The sequence below is a fragment of the Coptis chinensis genome, chromosome 7 (genome assembly GCF_015680905.1).
Source record: "Coptis chinensis isolate HL-2020 chromosome 7, ASM1568090v1, whole genome shotgun sequence".
In the NCBI taxonomy this organism is placed as follows: domain Eukaryota; kingdom Viridiplantae; phylum Streptophyta; class Magnoliopsida; order Ranunculales; family Ranunculaceae; genus Coptis; species Coptis chinensis.
In genome coordinates, this window is record NC_141462.1 from 27680291 (window position 1) to 27702395 (window position 22105).

General features: G+C 39.0%; 1 protein-coding gene across 4 annotated transcripts; it reads right to left on the reverse strand.

Moving 5' to 3' along the window:
- Positions 1-1925: 1925 nt before the first annotated feature.
- Positions 1926-6893, reverse strand: LOC147486910 (PGR5-like A protein). Of its 4 annotated transcripts, XM_086572090.1 has the most exons (8): positions 6625-6889; positions 6453-6515; positions 6299-6385; positions 5138-5375; positions 4269-4342; positions 4012-4110; positions 2144-2273; positions 1926-2027 (listed from the first exon to the last, which is right to left on the reverse strand). In XM_086572090.1, the coding sequence occupies exons 1-7, from the start codon at positions 6814-6816 to the stop codon at positions 2187-2189; spliced, it is 840 nt and encodes a 279-aa protein (XP_086428216.1). In that variant the 5' UTR covers positions 6817-6889; the 3' UTR covers positions 1926-2027; positions 2144-2186. The 4 variants fall into 4 exon arrangements, with proteins under 4 accessions (XP_086428216.1, XP_086428217.1, XP_086428215.1 ...); XM_086572091.1 differs by having other exon boundaries at positions 1926-3069; positions 6625-6893; XM_086572089.1 differs by having other exon boundaries at positions 1926-2273; positions 6625-6888.
- Positions 6894-22105: the final 15212 nt, after the last annotated feature.

Consider the following 22105-nt stretch of genomic DNA (forward strand, 5'->3'; position numbering starts at 1 on the left):
ACCTAAAATATCAAGTCTGAGATACAAATTGCGCACCTCAGGCTGCAATACTTGTTAGAAGAATCTTTACTGTTCGTCAATGAGTAATAAAGGGACGAGACCCTCTGAATAAATACACAATAGCAGTCGTAGCACTTCTTACACCCTCTGTTGCTTTTCCTTTGTCGTAGAAGGTAAGCGTGCATTGTTTTCTGGCTGATCTTATAGTGGATTTCTGTACAAAATTCATAAGCATCAGGCCATCAGCACATGTGAAAGGTCCAGCCGTCCAGGAAACCTATGTAAATTAGGCCTGACACAAGATGTTGTCCAAAATTGAAGGAGACAAGAACCATGTTGCTGGTTCAGTTTATGAACAGAAATGAACTGAAATTTTATTCAAAATAAAAAAAAGTTGCCGCCACTTTGAGATAAGTTTATATTGACCACATGCAAATATTTCTTGCCTTAGGTTTATATATCCCTTGTGTCCTCTCTGTGAACATAAAACGATATGATGGAAAGGCCACCGAAAGGGTGCTATACTGATATTGCTAAACACTACAACTTTGAACACTTGTGTAACATTCACTGTCGAAGAAATGAATGTTTGGAAGGCAACGTTTTCCTTTTCAGTACTTACAGTTGAAAGTTGAAACTCTTCTAAATGGTGCATAGAGTGAAATAGTGTGTTTTCCAAATGGTGTTACAGCTTTTGAACAGACACCATTGCCTACAAAAGTTCTGTTCACTCTTGCCAATTTGTCTGTCTCTACGTCTTTGTGTGTTCTGATGTGATTTCTCTATAATTCGAACAGATATTGTAAGAATTTTGATTCATTCTTCAAAGCAAACTAATCTTTCTTTCGTTAAGTTGGGACGACAAAGAATCCCATTTTTTCTATTAGGAGTATTCATTCACAAGGTATTCTGTATTCCTTTGCTATAGAATGAATTACTATTACACTACTCTTCTTCTCTTGTCCCTGCTCCTAGCATCTACAGTTACTGAAAATTCATCCCCATCCAACATAACCAATTAGGCAATTAACCATAGGTTCATCTCTTTCTACTTCCCCAACGAGACTAGCTAGTTATAGGCTATCGCCATCTGGCACCTTTGCTTTTGGTTCCTACCAAATACCTAGTACCGGTCGATACATTGTCGGGATATGATATGGATCCATAACCCATCTAGTGTGGATTGCTAACCGTGAATCCGTGATGATTTCCCATTCTCCAGTCCATCATCCATTCTTTTCTTTATATATGGTACTCTTGTTCGTGTTTGGGGTGCTAAGGTAATATCAGTCAATTATCTAATGCATGCTTAGTAAACAACTACTGTAGACTTGTTTCATATAGTACGGCAAAGTTTTGGTTTTCCAACAGCTACTGTTCTTCCGGGACAGACTTAAATCTGGATCTAGCCTCGGATCATTCCAGTGGGAGGCATAGTTTGAAATCCAATAAATATGGTGTTCTCGAAATAAATGATGACAAAGGAGTTGTTGTATCCAGTAAAATATACTCACCTAAATTATTCTATATCGAGATGAAGTTCAATTCGGAAGGTCGCCTATATCTTGCCGATTGGGACGATTTGATAGTCAAGAAATTGATTAACAAGCGAGAGGAGCAGAGTGGAAACATGGATGAAATCCCAGTATTGTATAGACTATAGAGCAACAATGGACTCTGATGGAATTTTCCGTTTGTTGGGGAAAAAATTGGTTTTCAGATGAAGTTGTGTAGTCTTAATTCTAAACATAGTAACGGGTACACTCTGAAGTGGTGGTTTCGTTTCCTCCTGATGTGTCTTTCGGGATTGTCTGCACTTGCTGGTCTATATATAATCTATCTGTCGATAAACCTGTAGTACAGTGATTTATAACTACTACTCTGTTCGATTCTGAATTCTGATGAAGAATACATACATACATATATAAATGTAAAGCGGCTAAAATTAGAATTGCCATGAAATCTACAAGAGGATCGTCTGCTTTATCCTTTACAAAAGCAGCATTGCTTCAAATCAAATATCAAGCCTGACAGACAAAATGGATCAATCATTCGATGCCACAATGGCATAAGGCTGCAATACTTGTTAAAGGAAGTTTTACAGTTCGTCAATGAGTAATAAAGATGAAACTACTGTACACACCATTTGAATAACATACACAAAACGAGCACTTGTAGCATTACATCTATCTCTGACGTCTGTTGCTTCCTCTTTGTCGTAGAAGGTAAATGCGACCATAGACCCATTGTTTTCTGGGTCTTGTAATGGATTGCTGCAGAAATTCATGTACATGATGTAACATTTTAAAAACATGGTTCAGTAAATAGATGTAAACTAGGCCTATTTTGGTAGCTCATGTGATACAAGATTAAAAGGATTTGGTCATTTCAACATCGCATCTTTTCAATCACAGCTTTGGAGCTGGACCAAGAACAATATTTTAGGCAGTTCTATTATTGTAAACCATTATTTTTCATATATATATATTGATACAAGGCCAAAACTAATAAGTTCGTATCCTTTTTTTCTCCAAACTTCTTCTCCGTTAACAACAATACAATTTTACTTCAACATTAGCAATATCATTCAACTAGGTAGTTACTGTATATAATACATTAGGTAAAACAGAAAGGATATAAAATCCAGCCAAAGTTATAACAATGTCTATTTCTTCATTGGTACTGCTACCAACTTCATAGCTGAATGCAGTGTTATCATTGAAGGCTTAGAAGTTTCACTCAGTAAGGGAAGAAGCTCTATCTGGATTGAATCAGACTCCAAAGCAGCAGTCACTGCCTTCAATTCTGGGAAAATTCCATATGGCAATTGAAAGAAAAACGGCGGGGCATAACGACCAAGCGGACCACACTCAGAATCACTAGCACATGGAGAGAAGTGAACTTCTCAGCAGACAAGGCAGCGAACTTCGGTGTGGAGCTACCAGTTAACAATAGCTTTTTGTGTGAAGGTAAACCCCCATGGATTTATAAATGGGAGGTCCCTGATCAGGCCTACTATAGATTTGACTAAGCTCGAACACAGAAGTTGGGGTCTTGAACTCTACACTCCTGTATACAATGTATACCTCTTTTTACATTAATACAATTCAAACCTACTTAGCGAAAAAAAAATCTTCATTTGGTTTTTCATAACTTTTATTCTGTAACCTCTTAAATCCCCTTTTCCCTGTGAAGGTGTGAAACTGAACCCAAGACCTTGGCCCCAAACTCCCAACTCTCAACCAGTAGGCCACTGGACACCTTCAACGTCTAACAAATATAATTGTGTGAGAGAGATCCCTTGTGTTCATTTCTGCACAAGTCAGCTAACTCACTGGTAGTACACCATGCCCAGATTGATAAATCTCTAGACACATGTACGGGCCACTAGCCTACTAATAGTGATATTTTCATTTTTTTTACTTGGCCTAAAATAAATAAAACTAAAGGGCATAAACATGTTTCTGCGGGTTCTTTGTCTAACAAGTCCAAGTGGCTTGCGGATAATCTTCCTAGTGCTATTATGTCGACTTTATGGAAAGAAAGAAATATGAGGATCTTTGAGCACAAGGAGAAAGAGATACATAAGATAGTGGAAGAAGTCAAAGAATTGTTGTTCGAGTGGGCTAGTGTGTGCCCAAGCTTCCGGGGAGTGGGTTATGTAGATTTCTATGTGATTGGGATACTCTTGTAACTTAAGTGTACGAGTGGGTATGATCGAGTAGCTACTTGCTACCTAAGATCTATATGCAATTTGTAATGTGTAACCTTTTGATCTATAATGAATAAAATTGAGTTTTACTGATAAAAAAAAAGCATGTTTCTGCAATATGCTACAAGACTCCTCTTCTACAAAAAATATTTTACCCAGATCTCAACTATTTGCTCTACACTTTTACACAAACTTGATTGAATGTGCATGAACAGTATGATTATAATGTAACCACAATACTTCCTACAACAGAAATCTTAGGAAAAAAATAAGAATAGACAAGTGCACTAAATGTTCACCTCGACCTTGGGGCGGAATTCCAGAGAGCATTCACATACATGACAAGCTGTCCTATGTGGAGCATGGTTGGATTGATCTGCCCTCACGAATGCAAATACCTGAAAGGTAGTACATAGATGAGCTCTATCTGAAGAGATGACTAGAGAAAACTTTTTGATCAAAGAAAGAAACAAGAATAAAGATGAGAGGATGAAACAAAAAAATTTGATTTCAAAAGGTTTGAAGTCAATGTAAGCTACGATTTATTATTGCTAACCTCCTCCCCACAGTTTGGGCATGGACCCTTTAGAGCGACCAAGTCATTCCTCCAAAGGCGTTGAAGTGCTCCAACTGTAAAAGGTGATGACAATTATGAGTGATATCAACCTAACATGCAAGTAGAGATAATATGTTCCTCGGCAGTATGAAAGAAACACCAGAGACTATAGCAATGGGAAATCGACTTGGTCCACCATCAAGCACACCAACATTTGGAATTTTGTCTAAGAAAATTGATCTCCTAGCAGTGAAAACATAAGCATGGCTAAATCAATACAATATGATTCTTAGACATCATTATTTAGAACGGAATTCGCTTTCCCCAAGTATATAATAACACAAATTTACAGCTACAATTAGAGCCATCACATCATTCCTCTTGGTATAGACTATTTATGCCCTTCAAAAGCATTTGAAATCACGGATTTTTTCTTTTTTACTTTCCACTTCATTTTTCATTCCCCTCTTCAGCTTCAAGTCATTGAAACCGTAATAAAAAACGCAAGGACAGGCAACCTCTGACCTGCGTTGCACCATTGCTTAGGACCACAAAAAGACTATCTACTTCCCATGGAAATTTTAGATATTCAAGAAATCTAAACATGTTTTACACAATGATGTCATGAATTTTAAGATGCAATTGTTGTTTTCCATTTCAGCATAGAAATCCCAAGATAAGTTAGAAAGAAACCTTAAGTCCCAAAATCCTCCAACTTATATTCCAGTAACATCTTTTGAATAAAGTTATCCCGTAAGGTTATATATAGTTTATACATCCCAATATCATGTTATGGATTCATATCTTACAAAGTAGGACCTTCCTGTTCATATAGTGAAAGATAAATAAGCTAGAGGTAAGTAACTTACCAGAAGCTGATGCGATTGGATAACCAACTATGGATCCCACTACCAAAAAGAGAATCCGGTTCACCATCGCAAGAGATTCTAATGCGGTTTCTGTGCCACTTGAGAAAAGTCTTGAATGGAGCGCATCTTGATAAGCCAGAGCAACTATATAGTGGACTGGTACAAGAAACACTAAACTTCCAAATGCGAGAAGTAACATCCATACACTTGCTAATGCCCAAACCTGTGAAGGATCTTCCTGCCCTACACCCCGTCATTTCCAATCTTCAAATGAAGTAAAACAACGAGTGCCCCAATGAAGTAAATAAAAGTAATTAACTTTACTATATATATGAATGCATGTATGCTCCCTTATTTGATGGATTATTGGTGCGAGGGAAAGGGTAAGGCCAAATGCAACGTATATTGAAGTAGTAAGGAATAAAGACTACTTGATAACCCATAAGTAGAGATTGGACTGAGTAGAAGAACACTACTCCTGTATACTGCCCCTCAATAGTTTGATCAGGCTATAACAATGATATAGTATCACATATGAATGCAAATACACTACAAAGTGTTCACATATCAGACTGCCTCATTTTCAACGAGCTTTGACTCCATATGCAGCAGCAGCCCATGCACCAAATTACTGATCCATAACAAGTATAACAATAAAATAACTAATATATGGGGAACAGCTATGCATAAAACTAGTTCATGCCATTATCAGAAACCCTCTAATATACTTGTGTTTTTATGAGATTGTAGGCATATGATGATCCTTTCGTTGCACATTCATATTGGATTTGAAAACTTATAAATGAATATCTGTTTTATGTATAAAATTTCTACGAGACCTTTCTCCCAACACCCTTGATACTGGCTTATAAACACCAAACGCTTGCTTACAAACATCAAAACCAATAATTATAAATCTAACCCTACGTTCTCGTTCAATACGATTTCCCGAACCGCATGAATATTCCCACTTTCACTCAACCAAACTCAGCTTAGTAGAGAAAACATGCATACCTCTGTCTTCAATCACTAGATTTCCAATAAAATGAATTCAAAAACTTATATGATATTGCAGTTGAGAACTCATGGATAAACATATTAAAACAGATTACACACATTACACATACACAAGATGATTGATGATGACCCAAGAACAATTACCTCAGCATCTGCGTAAGTTAATTGTCGCCGAAGACTACAACGCGGATACTTTACCACAGATTTTGAACCATACCACCTTAGTTTCAACTGCACATATGTATATCTTAACATATGAAATAATGTTAGAAAGACAATTTAAAAATGTATTACTTGCCTCTACTCTATCAAACATATCATCCACAATTAAAGGCTTCCCACTGTAATAAGCATCTCTCGCCTGTACATATATATAAATATAAAAGAGTAAACAAAAGAAACAATCAAAACATAATTAATAAAACTAGAAACCCAGTAGCTTTATAAAAAGTACAAGGAAGTAGAGTTACTTGACGATAAAGAGCTTCAAGGGATTCTTTCTTGGCAGTTTCAATAGGACCAACGAAGATACAAGAAGGTCCTTGATCAGCTAGAGAACGGCACACCACACTTTTCATCGAGATTCTGATAGATAGAGAAGAAGAACCAACGCTTCGTAGAGGTGAAGGAGTGTTCATTGGTGGTGAGAAAGTGCTTGCCATGAAATATGAAATGGAGAAATGAGGCTTTGTATTTTTTTTATTGCTGGTGGTGGAAGTTGGCAGTTAAGGAGAGCCACATAGATTTTTTTGTTAGTTTGTTTTCGTGAGTTGACGAAAATGGGCTTAGATTATTGGGAACAAAGATGTTGTTGGTGTTGTTCTGAGGTGACACGTGGGCATTGGTTAATCCTCAAGAGGGAATGACAAAAAAATATAGGGTCCCACTAGTAATGATATCTGCAGATTAATGGGACAAACTTCCTTCGTTTAGATGGTTAAGCTAATGAGCTGAGATGAAAATTTGGTAGTCAACTTGTTCAGCCTGGAGAGTGTCCAAACTTGAGGCTTCAATTTTCTGACTACATAATGACTATAGTATAGCTCATTGTGTTTTGCTGAACCAAAATTAACGATCATACATCCGAAATAGGAACATGTCAACATGCGCCACTAGTAGCTTACCCGGACATGGGCTCTTTTTTTGCGGGCACGTAGCTAATTTCTACTGCATAGGGCATTTCCAATGGGTGTATAGAGTAACACTTCAAGTCTCAAAAACCCTTTTCAATGGGGGTGGTATACTGTAGGTAATAGACTATTAATTAATAGAAGAGGTGGGGGAATTTCCCATCTCACTATCAGTTGATAAATAGCTCGAACGACACTTTAAGCAATGTCCAAACAAAAAAAAATTCGGACGTCACTTTAAGTAACGTACCTTTTTAATTCTAAAGTTATAATTTGTAATTTTTTAACTCGGACGTTATTTTAAGTGATGTCTGAGTTTAAAATCCAATTTTTTTTACACTTTTCCATTAGAGAGTATAAAGTGTGAATATTTATAAATTATACAATAACATGCAATTAGAGTTATAAAATCCTAATGGTACTTACGTAGAGGTGTAATTTTACATCGCCATTGGAGATGCCCTTATAAGTGGCGTGGTTGAGTTAGTCATTTGAGCTGTGTATCGGTTATAAGAGCATCTTTAGCAGAGCAACCGAAAAAACACCAAAATTTTTAACCAAAAAAACACCAAACCAAAAAAACACCAAACAACTACGCGGTTTTGCCAAAATCGTGCCATATAGCCCATGCGGTTTTGCCAAAAATGCGCCACTAAAGCCCAACTGACAGGCCCAAACCCATGCAGTTTTGGCAAAACCGCGCGGTGTTCAGAACACCGCGTGCTACTTCTATATAAACAGCTCCAAAGTCGCGCGGTTCAGTCACTTTCACCTCTTCTCATAATTATAAAACCCTTTCCTTAGTTAAAAAAAAAACAAAAACCTGCCTAAACTCTTAAAATTTGATATGGATCCTTTTGAACCTTTCGACGGTGATGATTGACAGTACACAGACGACATTGGCGATGAGAGAGAAGAACCTGAGGAAGTAGACTACGGTGGGGGAGAAGACAGTGGGGGAGAAGAACCCGAGGATGTCGCGCCGACTGATAGACATCTCTATATACTGGAGTATCAGATGAATGACTTCAATTGACAATTTGCACCTGGAGAAGCACTTGATATGGAAGTTGTGTCTTCTACACGTGATACAAAACACATGTCGAGTGTAGTGGCTAATACTCAGGTAATTAATTAGTTTTGATTAAATATTTTGAATATTAATTAGTTGAGTTGGACCAATTAATTATTTATCTTATACGCATTTTTTTTTTATAATATCAGCATGTTGTTGACTACCGAGTTAGATCGGCTTTACTTGGTGTTAGAGAGTGGTAGAAGGTTATTAGGAGTTTGGATGAGTTTGTACATATTAGAGATAGTATTTTGTATACACCTTTGGGTATTTTGATTGATACGGATTATGAGAAGGCTGATTGGGCAGTGGTCATAACTTTAGTAGAAAGATAGTGGAGTAGAACTCATACATTTCATTTTCCTTGTGCGGAGGTACGGTTCACACCACTAGACTTCACTATGATTTCTGGGTTGAGTATCGGTATAGGCCAACCGATACCTTTTCATACAAATTATGAGAATATGGATAGTATGCTTATGAGTTTTCCTCGTTTGGGTGCGGATGCTTATAATTTTTCTGGGATTAAGCTATCTCATATTAAAACTACATATATGGAACCCCTCTTGCATCCTGATACACGAGTGGAGTTAGCTTTGAATGTTCTACCGGGTAGTGAGGGTGTTGATCAGTATGTTAGGGCTTTTTTTATGTTTTTTATTGGGCATGTTTTGTTTCCCAATGGTCATTCTACGGTACGACTGGGATATTATGATTATGTATCTGATTTGCATACTATGAGAGATTATGACCTGGGTAGCTCAGTATATGCCACATTGATATCGGCGTTAGATAAAGCTTCACAGACATTCGGAAGTAGAAGTCCTCAGATTGCAGGATTTACGGGACTTTTAGAGATTTGGTTTTATGAGTACTTTCGATGTCTTTGTCCTAACATAGACATGATTGCTGATACTCGCCCTAGATTTGCTAGTTGGTCAGGGTCTCACTTGACTCATAACAGAGGGCAGATTAAGAATAATATCTGTATGGCCCGTGCTCATATTGATATTAGATCATTATCATCTATTGAATGGAGACCTTGGCGTTTGTCTACTGCCTTTGACGATCTAGTTGTACAACATGCTTGTGTGTTGTCACGTCCCAAGAAGTTGTTTTGCCGCCGCGACGTATTAGGTTTTGAATGCGTGGCGGCGGATGTTAGAGGCAGATGACTGGACGTTATGGAGTTCCATGTGCTCCCATGCCAAATGTTAGTGATGCAAAGTCGTAGGGTAGAATTCAAGTTCATGAAGTTCATGCCAGTGGTGGTCCTTGGCCAGATGCGTCTTCTTTTGTTGTTGAGCAGACTGTTGATCAGTATTATAGATGGTGAAACCGTGTCTCCATGGGTCCGTTGTTGCCTCCTGTTGGTCGGGCTAGCAACTTCGAGTTTGTGGGCCTGGAAGGGATAAGACGTGATCTACGTATTCCTCATCCGCCACAACCTGTTTACAACCCACAACCTCTGAATGCATATCATTTAGCTCCTGTGTTTGCCAGTAATCCTCAGATGTTTGCCGTGTGTGGACCTGATGGGGAGCCTACTTATATTTCCATTCCTGAGGTGCCTCATGCTCATTTCTCTGAGTTAGAGCCGCATATTGATCAGTATACCATGGTGAGTTTAATTGTTTTATTTATCTTCTTCATTATATATATAATATGTACTCACACTGTATTTTCTTGGATTTTTAGGCTGAAGTTCTAGAAAGATATGAGAACCAGGTTCTTATGTTTGATGGGATGAGGACTGCCCTGTATCATTATAGCCAAGAAAGAGAGGAGGCATATTCTCAAACATATCAGCAATCCCAGCGTGCGTATGACGAGACTCGGAAAGCGTATTAAGATATGCAGCAAGTGTACACGCAACAACATCAGGGATATGAGGAACTTTAGATTGAAGTAGTTAACTTCCGTGTAGACAGAGAAGATCATAATTCTCAGATTAGGAACTTAGAGGAGCAGCTTCGGAACGTCCAAATAGAGAGAGGAGAGGGATCGAGTGGTAAGGGGCGTAAGAAGAGAGCTAAATAAATTTGATGTAATATGATAGGTTTTGGATTATTTTGGATATTATATGATTATATCATAATCATAGATTTTGGATTGCATAATCATAATCATAGGTTTTTAATTTATTTAATTTTTTCGATTTTGAATTACAATTCTTAATTTCTTCAATTGCACAATTGTTAATTTCTTAACTTCTATGCACAACTCATAATTTTTCAAGTTCTATACACCACAGTTCTAATTTTCAGAAAAAACGCACATGGTTTTGGCAAAACCGCGCCCATTGAAGCCCAAGCCCACGCGGTTTTGCCAAAACCGCGCTATAGAAGCCCATTTAGCAGCCCAAGCCCACGCGGTGTTGGAAAAACTACGCGGTTTTGACAAAATCGCGTGAGTGATTTGATACAGTACCAAACCTAGAACCAAATATTGCTCGATTTGGTGTTTAGTTTGGTATTATTTTGGTGTTTTCATCAATATGTAGTTCTCCTGAAGTTGAAAAAACAAAAATTTAGTGTTTGATGCTAGGTTGATATCACTGGTAAAGATGCTCTAATATTATATACTTTCGTGCTTTATGGCTACCTATTTGAACCTATTTTTTTTTTGTTCTGTTTCTGTCTATTTGTGAGTGTGGGTGAGTGTGCGTGTTTTTTTGTTTTGTTTGTAACTCTATTTTTTTGTTGGCCACACCAAAAAATTAAAAAAATAAAATAAAAATAAAAATAATAATAATAATAAATAAATTAGAGAGAGAGAGACCCACCTAGCGAAAATGTGTTTGTTTGATTTTTTTTTGTTGGCCAATAATAATAATAAAAAAAATTACCCTACCTTAGAGAGACCCTACCTACGCGGGAACCACGTGCTAAGGCTAGTAAATTTAGTGATTTTAGTCTATGAAGGTTGGAGGAGGTGGCTTTTGAAATGAGAAAGAACAATTGTTTTTTACTGGATCTGCATCCATTCTGGTGGTGGAAAGTGGAAACAACCAGTATGTCCCACTCGTCCCCTATTCTAGATTTCTATTTGAAACCAAGAAATTGGGCTAGAGAGTCCCATTTTAAAAAAAAAACAACTCAAAAGCCCTATCCATAATATTTTTGGGTTTTAATACCCCTCCATTGTTTTTATCTGCCGTAAGTGTTTTTTTATAGAAAATCTTTAGAATCTAAGCTTTTGACTCGAGACCAGGTGCCACATGTTATTTTTTAATATAAATTATTCTCTTTTTCACCCTTCCAAAATAACTACTTGTTGATAAGATAACTACCATAATAAAATTGAATAAGATAACTACTTTTAGATAAGATAACTACTAGAACAAAAAGAGTAGATTTTGGGTTTGAATAAAATTTAGCAAAAAGTACCGTATTGCTCCAAAAGTTAAATTTGACACTACCTGTTTTCATCCGAATATGGACGTTATAAACTTATATATTTTAAAATGCAGATGCACCACGTTATAAACTTATATATTTTAAAATGCAGATGCACCACGTTATAAACTTATACATTTTAAAATGCATACACACCACGCATTTTAAAATGCAGATACAAAATGTATTTGATTATTTATTTTGTGGGTTTGATTAACTACTATTAAATGAAACGGGTTGGTTTAGGGTTTAATGTTTATAAATTTAGGATATAGGGATTAGGGTTTAGTGTCTTAAGGTTTAGGCTTTAGGCTTAGGGTCTAGTTTATAGGGGTTAGGGTTTAGGCTTAGGGTCTAGTTTATAATGATTTTGGGTTTAGTGTCTAGTGGTTTGGAGTTTAGGCTTAACGACTAGTGTCAAATGCCTCCACAAAATATTGGAGGCATAATATTTTAAGTTTTTTCATTCTTAAAAAAACTAGTGTGCAGGGTGTACTTCACAGATAGCATCATCGGGCCACTCATATAGGCAAGATCTTGGTGTATTGCAAAGAAAGAAGATCTTGTCAAGGGCTCTCATTCCTCCGCACTCATACACTCTGATGCACCCTAGATGTCCTATTTTCATTATATGCATTTTTAAATGTGAAGGCAGGTAGTTATAAGTGAATTTTTTGTGTGAAATTCAATTTTTTGTTTTGTATCCCACTATGTTACTGGGTAGATAGTGGTTATGTTTGTTTCCAAGTGAGGATATTTTCGTCTATTCCTGGTAAAGTTGGATAATAGGTGGTTAGTTCCATATTCTAGTCAAATTGGGGTATTAAATTCTAAACAAATTTAAGAGGAGTCTTAGGACTACTAAATATTTATAACTAACTCCTCTAGACTAATTTTCTGTATTTGAAACTCTACCTGGATAATTTGCAGGGTAAACATTCCCTACCCAAACTCATTTCAATTTTCTTTCATGTAGAGTTTATTTGGATCGCATGACATGATATTGTATTATTGTTGTTCCAAGTTCCAACGGTGTTGCCAGGTCTCTCGAAGACCAATGGGTAAATGCTTGAAGTCCTGTACTCCTGTAATCGTCTAGGTGTTCCCTTTGAAATCATAATGGACCTTACTCATCCTTGCGGGCGACACGGCATTATATTGGGCTTTAATTAAGCAAAGTTAGGCCTAACATTCGGATAGGCAGATTGTGCAACATCATCCATTTCCATTCGGGTTTTATAATTACCATAAAGGTGATACAGCGTGCCCAAATGATTGTGCAAAATAAATACAACTCATGAATTTGCATGGACAAGGTTGTAAACAATTTAAGCTACAAAAGATAATGGGGATTTGGGGGTCAACTAATTTAAAGATAAGGTTGTTTCATCATAACCCTGTCCTGCTCGCATGCTGATATTCTCATTAATAATAATATTCGACGTGACCCCGAATTTGGTCGGAACATAGAGCGCGCCCTAGTGGTAAGTGAAATCTTTTGGTCACATAAAATCAGTTAAGTTGGTTTGTTTGGCAGTTGGTGAACGAAATCATTAGCTAGCATGCAGGAGGAGTGAGACCCCGTGTATGTCTCAACTCTCAAGTGCTATATATGTCCTCTAAAAAGAAACAAAATAAAAATTGAGAAAGGTGTAGTTGCATAGGAAAAAAGTTGAAGTCATAGATGCATATTTGCTTGCTTGAGCGCGGAACTTCAACTTTAAACAAGAGATTGCGTAGAGTGGAAAAGGAGTTGTGAGCTGTGGGCATGATTCATTAAATGGTCCAAACATGCCAAGTCCTTTTAAGAAAAGAATTAGCAAAGATAAAAAGGATACCACACGTCCACACTGACCGGACAAGTTTTAGTTACATACTTGTTATATGCACATTGAAGATTAACATTGAGGTATGTACGTCTGGGTTAAGTATATAACTCATAAGCGGTATAAGCAACTATTGAAGTATTACTTTCTATAATACAAAATATCTCGATATATCGCGATATTTAGGGATATTTATCTAGATTTTAGAAAAAGATATATAAATATTACGATATGTTAAGAGATATATATGACTGTAAATATCGGTGATATTTTGACGATATTTACAATATTTGTGATATTTGGAGATATTTTACGATATTTGGAGATATTTAATGATATTTTGTGTATATAACAATTTTATTTAATATTTACCATTATATTTTAAATAAATATAAATAATGTATCATGATATATCAAAAAATATCCACAATATCTACGATATTTATCGATATTTTAGATATATCTACGATATTTGCATGTGAAACAATGTCAAATATCCCCAAAGAGAGAGATATATCCACGATATATATCCAGAAATTGAGTATCGATAAATACCCATATCCTGATATTTCTATAAGGTCAATCTAGAAAATATTAGGCAGATGTGGATTTGGAGATGTGCTTCGGTTCCACAAGCTATATATGTTGATTATGACTTACACTTGCGCACCAAAAGTGATCTCAAAAGAAAAGTTTTCCGTTTGCATCTCAATTCAGGACGTACTTGCCGTCAGTTGTGGAGTTTTGGTACATTGTGGTACAATTTGATAAAAAATTTAATGAGCACATGAACAATTTGGACTACTGGTACTCGTGGCAGTCAAGCCAGAAGTATATAATATGACCTAGTGGAAGAAGTTAAAATGACTATAATTTGGAAATAGGTTAATTTAGGAGTAGAACGCCAAATGTACATTAACATTTTTTTTTTCGATAATTAGTACTACGAATAAAGATGTTGTACATTATCAACCTAGCCGCTTATTTTCCTCAATGAATTAGTGGTACAATTACATAGTTTGGCTGGCCACATCTGTATCAATTTGTAAGGTGACCTACCAGTCACTACTACTGTAAACATGGCCGGCCTACTTATTCACTTCTAACCACTTTCATTACAAGTGAATACTCATTTACACGATCTTTATATACAAGCTAGCAATTGTACCACCATTTCCAGTCAATAGGTACTTGGATCAGATTTTTTGTCTATGGACAACATAACTTCTGAGCGAGCCTACAGCCTGTATTCAGTATTCACCTTGGAGTTATATATTGCCCTGGCCTATCTGGTTATCCCCACCAAAAATTACCTTAACAAATCACAACCCACTTTCAGTAAGATGTTGGATGATGATTAATAGTACAGTCCTGTAATACGGTGTTACTAATACCCGGCCCACTGATACTTGTACGGCCCATTAAAGGGGTCCAAACTTGGTTACTCATCAAATTTCATTTCCCAAATTCTTCATGATTTGAATACTTGATTGTTGGGATGAGGCGTGGATCATTTCACAAGTACTAAGTTAACTTCATGTAGATTAACTGGTCAACGTTTTCAAGGGAGGGGTCTGGGGGGAATGGAACTAAAAATGGCATTGCCGCTCTTACCAAACCGATCGATCCAGCAGCAAAATGCATTAATGCAGATGGTTTGATTTGCACTGGGTACCTATAGCAATGTTGTTCATCAGAATTTTAGATCACCTAGACGCTAAATCTGCATTTTTCGGTGGTACTAGACTGGCATGACAACCTCTGTGTGAGAATAATATTCACATTCAATGAATACTACACACGTGTCCAACATATACAGAACTAACAACCAACCTCGTATCCTCGTCCTCAGAGCTCGCTTCATAGTGACTCAACTTAGGCAAGCAACCTCCACAACTCGCGCCCAGAGTGATGTTACCACCAACCGATCTCCCGTACTCGACCTTCGAGCTCGCTTCAAGATGACTCGAGTCGAGTAGGCGATCTCACTAAGAAGCGACCTCAATCCATAGCTCACTCCTCTCGCTCCACAATGGCTCATAAAGTAAGCCTTTATTACACCCATTAAGACCAAAACTTCAGGCACGCAACTCATTGATTCTCCAAAACTCGTCATCATGGCTCATAAGTGACCTGAAGACCTGGATCTGACTTGAAGCAGGAGAACAGGAGGCGCGAGCATCTTACCTATATAAAAAGGATGAGGAACTACGTCTGACCTGATTCAAGTTCCCCCCTGAGAGAGAACTTGATATGTAGGCAGTTCGTTTATACGAACTCGGTCAATTCAATCCAAACATCCCAATCCCTTGATCAAGCCTACATTTGTAAGGAAAACCAAAAACATCCTTTACATTAGCGCCGTCTGTGGATTGAATTACTTGAAAATTCATCTACTAAAAATTTCCATTTCTTTCAACCATCTTCCTAGAATCGGTAATTTTTAAGCCCACGAAGCATGGAAAGCCTTCAAGATCAAATGAAGGTTATGGCCGCACAGATGGGAACCATGAATGACATCATCACCCTTTTACGATAGGAGAATGCGGCATTGAAAACTCAAGTGGCAACCCAGAACCCCAACGGAGTCACAGCCGAAGACGACATTAACGAGGTGAATCAGCAAATCAACAAGCTGTTATGACTAGAGTATTGTGAAGAAGGACGCCACAATTGTCCAGTAGATGTTGAAAACTTATCGAGCATCCCCATTCACTCCGGAGACACTCAGTAAGCCCTCTCCGGCTACGCTTTATGATGTATGATGGAAGTTCGTGTCCCGGTCAACATGTAGCTCGCTACATCAAGAGCCTAACACTCTATAGTGTGCAAGAGTTCGACTACTTGCAGTGTCGCCTATTTCCTGCAAGTCTGAAAGAAGGTTCTCTTGACTGGTTCTACTCGCTGGAACCAAACTCCGCTGATAGTTTTGAAAAGCTAACTGATCAATTCGATAACCATTCGTCCCAACGGGGCGAAGAAAACCGATGTAAACTTCGCTCTTCATCTTTGTCTCGGAAGAAAAGGCGAGTCAATTCGCTCCTTCTTAGGACGATTCAAGACAGACTTGTTGTCCATAGAAAGCGACCTCCAAGAGTGCTTTGCAACCTTGGCATTCACCAAGGCAATCCGGAAAAGCACATGGCTATATATGTCGCTCATGAAGGAGCGTCCTGAAAAGTTGGAAGACTTGTACACTCAAATGTACAAGTATATAAAGCTACAAGAAGCTTTAGATAATGACGGTGAACAAGAGTAAGTCGCAGCAATCTTAGACGCTGCCCCGTCCTCAAGCAAACGACCCAGACCTCAGGGACAGAAGTTTGGTACCAGGACGCACACGAAACACAAGTTCGTTGTGCCGACAAGATCTCTAAGCTACATACTGGAGAAAATAGAAACAACGACCTATTCCCGACCTGAGGTAAAGTGACCAGAAGACACACCAGGAAAGCCATACTGCGCTTTCCACAAAGCAAAGTGCCATGAGACCAACAACTACCGTGGACTCAAGCACTACCTCCAAGATCTCATTGAGGCAGGTCATATCAAGCACTATACTGATATAGCAGATGGTGACCTGCGCCATAAGCTCATGGCTTGCCGAGAACGAAGTCGATCTCCTCCACGCCACCACCAACGACCTCGTTCACACACTAGAGGACACACCAATGAGCGTTCTCGCCATGAACGCCGTCAACAGTCTTCTGACAGGGAGAATCACAGAACAATCAATATGATCACATTTCAGGACGACTCTGTCGTGTCTTCTAGGGAGAAAAGGAGACGAGTAGGTGCTCTGCATGAAGTCTACCAATTCTCCTCCCAAGCGGCTCCTGCCCCACATGCAACGGCCCGCAACTCAGGAGACATCACTTTCACTGAGGTCGATCTCAACAAGGTGTGTCTCTACACAATGACGCCCTAGTGGTCCCGCGTCAATATCGGACCGGGATCAAAGCGAAGTCTTGATAGACCCAGGCAGTTCGTGTGACATCTTATTCTACCGAACTCTAAAAGAGATGAACATGCCCAGGTCAGTCATTATCGATCCAATAGCCCCCCTCTATGGCGTTAACAGATCACAAGCCGACCCAATAGGAGACATCATTCTACCTGTCTCAGTTGGGTTGCACGCAGACAAAGTCAGCATCAGCACGCGTTTCAGCGTTCTGGATGTCAACTCGTTATATACTACTATTTTAGCACGACCCTGGATCCACAAGATGCAAGCAGTATATCAGGTTTTACGGTTCCCTGGCCCCAGAGGCATGATGGAGCTCAGAAGCAACTAGATCAATGCCTACAATTGCAACCAGATCCTCTCCGTCAACAAGCTTAATGGGGCTTCACTCATAGACAAGAGAGAGATCACTAAAGCTAAGATGGCAGAAGACTTCATCTTTGAGGTCAAGATCCTGACCAAGGTCCCCCGAAGCGAACTGACACAGGAGAACATGGGGGGCTCGGTCCAACACACCCCTCCAGAAGCTCAGACTCTAGAGGTCGCCCCACCCCTTCCGGTTAAGGAAACACTGCCAGAGACTAAGACCCTAGAGATTGCTCAGCCCACTGAAACAGCTGCTCAGACTGAGCTTAAGGAAAATGTCAACCTAGGAACTGAGGATGACCCCAAGTTCGTTTATGTAGGAGCTAACCTTGACCCTACTTTCAAGGAACAACTTGTAAGCTTTTTATCATTAAATAAAGATGTTTTTGCTTGGTCGTACATTGATGTGCCTAGAATTGACCCCAATATTGCATGTCATAAGTTAAATGTGAACCCAAATGCTAAACCAGTTTGCCAACGACCTAGGAAACTTTTCCTTAGGTTCAAAAAAGCAATAAATGACGAGATCAACAATCTCAAAAATGTAGGCTTCATTAGAAAAGTGGAGTACCCCGAGTGGATTGCTAACATTGTGGCAGTCCGAATGAAGAATGGAACAGTTCGCCCATGTGTCGACTTTACCAATGTCAACCAAGAAACCCCTAAAGATGGCTTCCCCTTACCAAAAATCGACCAACTCGTGGACCAAACCGTTGGTCACGAACTCCTGTCGTTGATGGACGCTTATAGTGGTTACAACCAAATTCCACTGACTGAAGAAGACCAAGAAAAAACCTTATTTGTAACAGAGCAAGGCATCTACTGTTACACGTCCTCCCGTTTGGCCTAAAGAACGCCGGAGCGACCTACCAACGATTGGTCACCGATATGTTCCAAGACATGTTAGGTGATACCATGGAGGTCTACATAGAAGACATGGTGGTAAAAAGTAAGAAAGCTGGAGACCACTTGGGCCATCTCGAACAAGCGTTCTCCAAATTAAGGCGAACTCAGATGAAGCTCAACCCTGAGAAATGCCTCTTCGGAGCGTCATTCGGGAAATTTCTTGGATATCAGGTATCTCAACGAGGGATAGAAGCAAACTCAGATCAGATTTGAGCGTTCTTGGATATGCCAGTTCTAAAAACAAAGAAATAGATACATAAACTGTCTGGGATGGTGGCAGCTCTAAATCGATTCATATCGAGAGCTTCTAGCAAATGCCAACCTTTCCTACAAATTCTCAAAAAGGGTGAACAGTTCTCATGGAATGAGCAATGACACCAGGCAATCTCCACTTTCAAAGAATACCACATAACATCACCCGTACTAGCAAAACCAATTGATGGAGAGACGTTAGGGCTATACTTGGCCGTCTCTAATTTTGCCATCAGTTTGGTTCTCTTTAAAGAGGAACAGAACGCTAAAAAGTTGATCTACTTCACTAGCAAGAAGCTATTACCAGCTAAAAAGAACTATTCCACAATTGAAAATGCAGTACTGACACTACTTTATTCTGCAAGAAAGTTCAGGTCATACTTCCAGGTGCGACCAATCAAAGTTCGGACTGATCTACCTCTGAAGAAGATCCTTCTCAAAGCCAACAAGACAACTCGCATAGTAATATAGGCAGAAGAACTCAGGGAACACCACATAGACTTTACCCCGAGAACCTCACAGAAGGGACAGGTCGTTGCAGATTTCTTAGCCAATTTCCTTGTAGATGATCTCAATTGGGAACTATCGGCCGACATCCTGACCCCTAAACAGCAGGACGCATTTGTATGGTCACTTTTCGTAGATGGAGAAAGTAACCCAGGTGGTAGCGGAGTGGGTGTAGTCCTAGTGTCACCATATGGCAACATGGTGGAGAAATCAGTTCGCATTGATTTCGCGGCCTTGAACAATGAAGTTGAATACAAAGTCCTGATTATAGGGCTTCGCATGGCGTTGGAACTCGATGTCCAAGAGTTGAAGGTCTTGAGCGATTCATAACTGGTCGTTTTCCAGGTCGCCAATGAGTACACCACCAATGAAGTGACCTTTTTAAATATCTTCAAATTGTGAATCAAATACTGCCTTCTTTTTAAAAAGTCAACATATACCATTTCCTATGGGAAGAGAATCACCACGTGGACAGCCTGGCGTACCTAGCGACCCAAACACCTAACTATGACCCTAGGAAGCTACTCATCGAAGTAATCGATAGACTCGCTTACCAAAATGAGCGCGTCTTGGAGGTCAGTGACCTATGCCCACTCTCTGAAACTTAGATGAGCCAAACATGGATGCAACCTATCATAGACTATGTCAAACTAGGCAAAGCACCAGAATATCGACTCAAGGCCAGACAAGTTCGCTACCAGTCAGATTGCTATTGCCTAGTAAATGACAAACTGTTGAGAAAGTTTGCCGGGTTCAGAAAGTCTGCCGAAGGACCTCATCTAAGGTGCATAAGCCCAGAACAAGGTCAGATGATTTTCGCAGAAATCCATGAGGGAGAATGCAGCAATCACGCAGGAGGTCACTCTCTAGCTCACAAAGCGATCTCACAAGGCTACTTCTAGCCAAGAATGCATATTGATGCAAAAAAGTATGTACTCAAATGCATCAAATGCCAAATTTTTGGCCACAATATCATCCAACCAGCTCGAGAACTCATCAACATTGCCAGCCCTTGGCCATTCCACATGTGGGGTTTGGACATCATGGGTCCATTCATTCCACAGAAAAGTACAGGCTTTCGGTTCATCCTAGCTGCAATAGACTACTTAACCAAATGGGTGGAAGCCATTCCCTTGGCTCATGTCAAAGAATCTAATGTCAGAAACTTCATTTGGACCAACATCATTACCAGATTTGGTCTTCCCCACACACTGGTGATGGATAATAGCTCCCAGTTCAAAGGAAAAATAGTTAAAAAATTCTTGGCTAAGTGGAAGATCATCCACACATTCTCCACTCCCCAGTACGCTCAGAGCAATGGTAAAGCAAAAGGTAGTAACAAAGCAATTCTAGAAAACTTGAAAAAGAAGATCGAAAAGAATAAGAGCCAGTGGCCAATGTAGCTAGAAAATATTCTATGGGCCCATAGAACCACAGCTCATTCTAGTACAAGCGAGTCCCCGTTCTCACTATGCTATGGCACTAAGGCCGTCATCCCTATTGAGTTGACAGTTATAACAACTCGTTCAGAGATCGTTGAAACCAGTCAGAACAATGCCATTCTCGCAAGAGAAGTTGACTTATTGGAAGAACACCGCGATCTAGTAGCCATTCGAGTGGCATCATACTAGCAAACTCTGAGGAAGACATACAACAAGCGAGTTAACCCTCGAAGTTTTCAACCTGGCAACCTAGTTTTGAAAAAGACTAAGGATGATTCGAAATTGGCACCAACATGGGAAGGCCCTTATATAGTGGAATGAGTCATTGGCAACGGAGCATATTGGATCAAACCCAAGAGGGACAGACACTTCCGCGTCATTGGAATACTTTCTTGTTAAAGAAATTTTATCAATAAAAAAAATTCCATTACCACGAGTTCTTACTCTTAGTATTTATACACATAGTTTTTATTCTTGCATCAATGCACTGCAATCCATCAATGTTATCAAGTTAATTCATAGCTCGCTCTCTAAGAGCAGAATGTTCACTCAAACTAAAATGCTCAGGGCTTAAACGTTCTCCACATCAAAATGCTCACTCGAGCTCAGGGCTACTTACCCTTAACACTGCTCGTTAGTTGGAGACTTATACTTCTAGGGTCAACTAAGTGTAGAACGCTTTCTAAGAGCAAAACATTCAATCGAACTTAAACGCTCTCCAAATCTCAAATGTTCTGAATGACCTAGCACTCACTCGAGCTCAGGGCTACATAGCTCACAGGCTACTTAACCTCAACACTGCTAGTTAGTTGGAGACCTATACATCTAAGGTCAACCAAGTGCAGAACGCTCTCTGATAAGAGCCCAAAACTATAGTTTTAACCCCTTAATAACATTACATATAGACCAATTATGTTTATAATAAATAAGAGTTAGAACTATTTACGTATTTTTGTGTATTTCAAGTTTTTGAATCAATTATATGAAGAAATATGTCACTTTTTTAAGAGAAAGGAGCAAATGTTGGTTGCTAAGAAGTTCTATGGTTAAAACCCAAGTTTCAAGGAGAAAAAAACCTTTTTAAA